The 8,026-nt window shown below is 40.7% G+C and overlaps 1 protein-coding gene across 1 annotated transcript; it reads left to right on the top strand.

Moving 5' to 3' along the window:
* Positions 1-2,205: 2,205 nt before the first annotated feature.
* Positions 2,206-7,821, top strand: LOC139546259 (CD276 antigen homolog). The gene is made up of 5 exons (XM_071354410.1): positions 2,206-2,594; positions 4,481-4,840; positions 5,052-5,372; positions 5,461-5,559; positions 5,844-7,821. The coding sequence occupies exons 1-5, from the start codon at positions 2,504-2,506 to the stop codon at positions 6,008-6,010; spliced, it is 1,038 nt and encodes a 345-aa protein (XP_071210511.1). The 5' UTR covers positions 2,206-2,503; the 3' UTR covers positions 6,011-7,821.
* Positions 7,822-8,026: the final 205 nt, after the last annotated feature.

Here is an 8,026-nt window from a genome sequence, read left to right as displayed (position 1 = left end):
GGAGCCCAAGAAGTGACTGGACATGTTTTTACATTTAACCTTTATTTAACTAGGCTAGCCAGTTAAGAACAAATTCGTATTTACAATGACGGCCTCCCCCGGCCAAACCCTGAAGTCGCCCTATGGGACTCCCGATCACAGCCAGATCTGATGCAGCCTGGATTTGAACCAGGGACTGCAGTGATGCCTCTTGTACTGAAATGCAATGCCTCAGACCGCTGTGCCATTGGGACAACCCAGGTCACTCAAGAAATAGGACTCTTTAGCCAGCACATTTGGACAACCTGTAATTGCGAAGTTGCCACACAACTAAATATGCTACTGCAAAACATTTTTAAGCTTTTTTTAAACTCTCACTCTACCTCAATATTTACTGATTGATTGATTCTATATTGAACAAAAATATAAACGCAACATGTAAAGTGTTGGTCCCATGTTTCATCAGGTGAAATAAAACATCCCAGAAATATTCTATACTGTACGCAGCCATTGAAGAGGAGTGAGACAACATTCCACAGACCACAATAAACAGCCTGATCAACTCTATGTGAAGGAGATGTGTCGCGCTGCATGAGGCAAATGGTGATCACACCAGACTGGTTTTCTCATCCCCACCACTACTTTTTTGTTAAGGTATCTGCGACCAACAGAATCATATCTGTATTCCCAGTCATGTGAAAACCATAGATTAAGACCTAATGAATTTAGTTAAATTGACTGATATCCTTATATGAGCTGTAACTCTGTCAAGACTTTTAAATTGTTACATGTTGAATTTATATTTTTGTTCAGTATATTAGTAATGTGAAAAGAGAAACAACAGAAATTGCCTCCATATATACGTCAATATTCATTGCCAAAAGTCAAAGTATGCCCAACAAACAGGGTTCTTCAATAAAATGTGAGATAGGCCACTAGTCCTTGTTGAGAATCACTGTGCTATTGTGCTGCCTGTAGGGATGAACCTAGGCAGTGTCTGTCTAAAGCATCTGCACATGGGACCAATGTGTCTGCAAAACACTAGGCCTTGGTTGATCTTCACAAACTACTTTTGGCTAAGTTCAATGGTGTCATTGTGATTCTTTTTATGTATTACTTGTCAAATATTTTCTTGAAAGAGTGTTACATGCTTATTTGTGCACTTTGTGAATGATTGTGTTCTAATATGGGTACTTTCTGCTGATCTCTGATGATTGTCTGTTGCACTCATATGTGACTCACGACCTGTATATTATGGTCAATCATTTACTTTTCCTTTAAAGCTTATTTTTGATTGTCATCTCTAAACCGAATCTAATATCATTTGAAACATAAAATTACTTGCAACTTAAACTACTTGAAGTAGAACATTTTGTTTTAAATAAAGTTTATTGTGTCTGCTGGCAGGCAGTCTCAGGGTCAGGGCAGGCAGAATGGTCAACCCCAGAGAAGCTAGGAAACTGGAACGATCCAGAGACAGGAGTAGAGGGAAAAACGCTGGTAGGCTCGACGAAACAAAACAAACTGCCAACAGACAAACAGAGAACACAGGTGTAAATACACAGGGGATAATGGGGAAGATGGGCGACACCTGGAGGGGGGTGGAGACAATCACAAAGACAGGGGAAACAGATCAGGGTGTGACAGTGTACTCCAATTAAAGGTGGGTTGGCTGGGTTAGGGAAAAATAAAAAATACAAATATTTTTTTAAATACATATATTTACAGAAGAATATATGAGGGATTGGAAATGTTGCAGACAATTACACTGATGGAAAATGCAATCTGCAATAATAAAGCTGATCTACCACATAAAAAAACAAAACAAAAATTAAATATACAAAAGACCTGTACAGCCTAGCTGTCTTCATTAGGGTTTACCTAGCCAGCACAGCCTAGCTGTCTTCATTAGGGTTTACCTAGCCAGCACAGCCTAGCTGTCTTCATTAGGGTTTACCTAGCCAGCACAGCCTAGCTGTCTTCATTAGGGTATACCTAGCCAGCACAGCCTAGCTGTCTTCATTAGGGTTTACCTAGCCAGCACAGCCTAGCTGTCTTCATTAGGGTTTACCTAGCCAGCACGGCCTAGCTGTCTTTATTAGGGTTTACCTAGCCAGCACAGCCTAGCTGTCTTCATTAGGGTTTACCTAGCCAGCACAGCCTAGCTGTCTTCATTAGGGTATACCTAGCCAGCACAGCCTAGCTGTCTTCATTAGGGTTTACCTAGCCAGCACAGCCAAGCTGTCTTCATTAGGGTTTACCTAGCCAGCACAGCCTAGCTGTCTTCATTAGGGTTTACCTAGCCAGCACAGCCAAGCTGTCTTCATTAGGGTTTACCTAGCCAGTACCTCACCTAACCTGGTGTGTGTTTCTTCTGCCTCCAGATTGCTATTGTTTGTTATCATTTTATAATCACGGTTACAACAGCAGCATTATATCTCCTGGACTCGGAACGTCTCATGAAAAAAAGGAGTGTCCACTCACTTCCCTGTCTGGCGTGTAACTATTCTTTTTTTATCTTGTGATGCGACAATATTTAAGGTTATTCATTTCATCTCAAATGATTCTCTTGCATCGTGGAATGTCTACACTGGTGTTCATATTTTTGTTGTTTGGTAAGTCTCCTTTACTTCAATATTTGAATATCATTCATTGCTTTACGGAAGGAAAGGGTTTTAGCTCAACTAAAGAGAAAGTTGTCTCTTCGTGGTCACCTCGTGGCCATCGAATCATTGATTCATTCTCCCGGCTTGAACACACACATTCCAAGCACACTTTCACACAGAATCTCATGGCTCTGATAAATGAACGAATGAATCATAGATATGTGATACAAAATGTAGTTGTGATTTGCATGTGGTTGTTAGCATGTGGTTGTGATTTACATGTGTTTGTAGCTTTGTTAGCATGTGGTTGTAGCATTGTAGCATGTCATAGCAAACCGTAAGGACGATAACAGTATAGCAGTCTTGCATGCATACTGGTGGAATGGAGGTTACAGTATGTGTTGAAAGTCATACCTGCATCCAGAGATATGTAGAGAAACATGAGAGAAAACAAAGTGTTTATTGAAGAGTTAAGCCGACAACCAAACTTTAAGGCCTTGGTAGAACCTGGGTGAAGTTGGCCTTGTGGTGCGAATGTGAATTTCCTTTCTTTTTCGGCCTGCCTACTTCTCACTTAAAACATAGTTTGGCTGTTTAATAGACAATAACGAATGAAGATGATGAAGACATTCTAAATAAGTAAGAATTCTTTCCCCCCACGTCATTATACCTCTCATGTTACTAGGAGACAAAACCACCGTCATTCATTTCCTGGAACTAATACATACGTTCAGATTAATTATTTCTGCCCTTTATGCAGAAAAAATTCTGATGTTAGTATTATTTCACATCATTGAATGTTTTAAAAGAAATGAGGAACATGACCTCAGCTTTACCTTAAAGCTCTGTCATTATCGCCCATGCTATCGCCCATGCTCTAGTCTAGTAGCTGTAAATGCAGACAGGCCTAGTTGACGTCTCTTCATGAATGGAGACATTATTACATTTACATTTGAGTCATTTAGCAGACACGGTTAGCCAGAGTGACTTGCAGGAGCAATTAGGGCTAAGAGCCTTGGTGAATGGCACATTGGCAGAGTTTTTGCCTAGTCTTCTGGCGACTGGCCCAATGCTTGTAACCGCTACGATGTCGTGGTGTTGTTCATTCCCTCAAAGATCTTTAATATCTCTCAATATACATACACTAGATATTCAGAGATATCTTTAACACGCTGTCCCTTTGCACATAGCTTGGTTCTTCTTTCTGTTTTGGGGGTCTAGGTCTGGTTACTGTAAAGCACACTGTGACAAATGTTATTACAATGCAGAGATAATTACTCAACCAAACATGTCATCAGAGAAATCAGGGAGCAGAAATGGGTGATGTCATGCACCTTCCCATCGTCTTGGTAACCAAGTGCTAGAATTAAATGGTAACCAAGTGCTGCCATATTAATGAACAACCCAGTTTCATATGTTAACCTTGTGCTTCCAGATAAATGAAAAACTCAGTTTCAAATGTTCTTTCACAGCTTTTGGAAGAGAATAGTTTCCTTAATTTTCCAGGAACATGTTTATTTTGGGGTGTGTTCTTTGTTTGTGTGCGCTGTGCTTTCTTAAGCTATTTCAATCACCTCCTCTTCGCACATCATATAATTTCTCCAGTGAAGCCTGCCGTCACAATAGCATTGTGACTTTTAGTATGGGCCACTGTAGTTTGAATAACGGGAAGGACAATAAACTATCAGGCTCCATGTGGACCTGTGCTTGAAAACCAGTGCCAACATTAAGGCAAAGTGACAATTCATCACTATTTTACACCACAATTTAATTGAGCCATGCATAGACTTTCTTAAACGCCATCCACACACATTCACAAACACAGTAACATTGGTTTATTTTCTCTGTTGAATTCTGAGTTTAGTTTGTAACTTTAACATATTGGTCTGTTTCAGCACCAGCTGCATCTGAAGTCACTGGGATTATAGGAGAGTCTGTTCTTCTGTCCTGTGACCTGAATTCATCCACGGCCATCGACACAGCAAGACTCCGGTTCTATTGGCAAGATAAGTCCGGAAAAGTGTTGTACTCGTTCAACAAAGGAGAAGAGAATCAACATCAGGATAACCTTTACACAAACAGAACTAAAGCCTTTGGGTCTGAGATGAGTTCTGGGAATATCTCTATCAAACTCAGCCAAGTCACACTTGAAGACAAGCAGAATGTCTACTGGGCTTTCGCTACACTGTTTGACGAGAATGATAAGCATTTCCACGAGTTGATAAAAGTGTGTCCCGCTACCCTACTTGTGGCAGGTATGGTTGAGCTAATAGCACAGGAGGCTGCTGAGGGGAGGACTGGAATAGCGTCAACCACATGGGAACCATGTATTGGATGTGTTTGATACCATTCCATGTCCACCTGTGTGAATCATTCACAGCACTAATTCTGTCATTGTAGGAAATCATCAAACGTTATTATGGCACATTTCTAACATCTTCTTCTCTTTGCTTTGTTCACTTTCAGCACGGTTCCCGACACCCAGTGTGACTGTGAACAAGACAAATATGAATGCCACGTGTTCAACCCAGGGGGGATACCCACAGCCAGTCGTCACATGGACCATCCAGGACGTCCTATTGGCTCAGAACCGCACTCTGGACCCGTGGGAAGTACAGACCAAAAGACCATCTGATCCTGAAAGTGGACTGTACACCGTCTGGAGCCAAGTGAATATAAGAGAAAATCAGACGGTGACCTGCCATATCTTCAACCCCGTTCTGAGAGAGACTGTGAGCAACACAACCATCGTCAGCTCCAATCAGAGCATTAACACAGACCCTGCAGGTGCATGAGACAGGACGTAACACCACCACTCACTGCCTAATATTCATTAACTGAAAACTTAATGACTCATCTTGTCTTTTCCCCACAGGTGAAGTTCAGGAAGGCTTTTTTCCCGGAATTTTTGGAGGCATTATAGCAATATGTTTTGTGATTTTCCTCGTGGGGATATTTATTGCGTACAAAAAATGTAAGTTACAATTTCCTATGTTTTATTTCCTGTAATGAAATCAGATTCAGTACTTTATAAAGTTGTCTCAGTCTGTAATTACTCTGTCAGTGACACATCTAAAGATGTTATCTCCATTTACATTCAAATACTATATTAGTGTCTAGTATGTGAAAATCAGCTGGCCCTATGTACATTTCATTCTGTAGTTAGATGGACTGCAGTGTATTGTTAATTATGACTAAAACACTGAACTCTGTTGATCTGGTTAATTACGAATATAACACTGATCCATGTTGATCTAGGTTGTCGAGCCACAGGAGACAGAGGTGGTACCTCAGGAGCCAGAGGTGGTGCAACAGGGCCAACGGATTTTCCACAGGAGCCAGAGGTGGTACTACAGGAGCCAGAGGTGGTACTACAGGAGCCAGAGGTGGTGCTACAGGAGGTGATGAGGAGCAGATCATTCTAATGGGTATCACAACAAGCCAGCCTTAGTATAGTAGTGTTGATCAAGTTGATGGAGCCACAGTTACCAACGCTAACGGCGCTACAGCAAAAAAACACAGCTGATGGTGTAACAGAACCAGTGCGTGACATTGTAAACATGAAACTGGACAACAGTAGTTTTGAGACAGGTCTGATCCTGAGTTGGACGCAGACTGATGAGGTTATGTAAAGAGGAAAGTCTGTAGCTACAGTAAACGATGCTATACAGGAACCAGGTGTAGGCCGGCACCAGACGATCTAGAGGCAGACTGACATTTCTTTATATACGGGTCCATAAATTGGACATGTCGGTGTACTGTATCCCAACGGAATCTACCTCTTCTATTGGAAGTATTTGCATGTTTTTTTCTAATATTTTCTAATTAATAGCCAGCAATTAGAAAAGCTTTAGAACGTCTACAGTAGAACGTTGGAAATAATGTGTCTGGAAATGTTCTACTGTAGAAGTTCTAAATCATGGGAGTATTTAAAAAAAATACATTACAATATTAAACTACTTCTGTTTTCAAATATAAAATATCCAAATATTTCCTTACAAATGTCTTTGAAAATAATTGAAAGACCCTGCAGTAAATAGTATTTTAAACCATGTCTGAACCTGAAAAATAAGTGAAAGACCCCAAATAGTATTTTAAATATAGTCTGATATTCAGTGGACAAACCTGCCTAGTGGGAGCCAAGACATCTGACGTTGAAAATACATTTTTGTTTTATATTTGTTTTATATTTGACTTGAATTTATGAAGAACACTGAAGTTAAATGTTTTACCTTAAATCGGCCAGTAAGTGAGACCTGAACCTATAACCATCCACTTCATTCTCTCTGCATGTCTTTGTGTAACAAGTTACTGCAGAGGTTCTGAAGCTTGTACCATGACCAAGGACTAGATTCAATCCGGACCGAAATGGAGCCCATATATACAGCATTTACCATGAATGCATTCTCTGCAAATGCAGGATTGTTAGCTTTTAAATTTCACTAGTGCGGATCTTCAGTGGTCCAGACTGAATCCAGGCCTAAAACCATGTAAACCTCAACACACTGGTACAGTTGTGTACTCTCAGACTGACTAGAGGAGACATTTTCACTCTGCCAAACAGACCTCACTCTGCCAAACAGACCTCACTCTGCCAAACAGACCTCACTCTGCCAAACAGACCTCACTCTACCAAACAGACCTCACTCTGCCAAACAGACCTCACTGTGCCAAACAGACCTCACTGTGCCAAACAGACCTCACTCTGCCAATCAGACCTCACTCTGCCAAACAGACCTCACGGTGCCAAACAGACCTCACTGTGCCAAACAGACCTCACTGTGCCAAACAGACCTCACTCTGCCAAACAGACCTCACTCTGCCAAACAGACCTCACTCTGCCAATCAGACCTCACTGTGCCAAACAGACCTCACTGTGTTCAACATTAGGGACAGCTGCTGCAGATCTGTAACCAGATTTAGATTACATTTTGATTTTGTCTTTAATAAATATTGTTGCGAATATTCAAAAAGGTTCATGTATTATATTTATTTCAATGTCAAACTTTTTATTCTGGTGTTTTCCTATACAGTAGGTGTATTGAAATTTGGCCATTCTATATTCGTATTATTTTGGGAAATTGTTTTTGAAACTCATTCAAAGAAATGTCCTAGATGTGTCCTAGATGTGGTTACATTTGGTAGAGAGACCCTTCTGCTGCATTGATGTAGCTAAACACATGTATGTGACCAATAACATTTGATTTGATGAAACATACTGCTTATTGCATTCAGTGGCTCATGGATAGATGCAGCGGCCCAAAGACACAAACACCCTGTTTATATCAACCTCAAGATTAAAAATAGATTTATCTTGAACTTAGATCCATCTTAACAGAACTGTCAGTGAATGTTTTTTTATGAATGGTTAAAGGTTAAGACATCCAATCCCTTAAAATTGTGTGTGTCAGCTGTAGGGGTGTCCATGTTGCTGGGGATCG

The sequence above is a fragment of the Salvelinus alpinus genome, chromosome 20, assembly GCF_045679555.1.
Source record: "Salvelinus alpinus chromosome 20, SLU_Salpinus.1, whole genome shotgun sequence".
Taxonomy (NCBI): Eukaryota; Metazoa; Chordata; class Actinopteri; order Salmoniformes; family Salmonidae; genus Salvelinus; species Salvelinus alpinus.
This window is presented reverse-complemented; position numbering and strand designations above follow the sequence as displayed.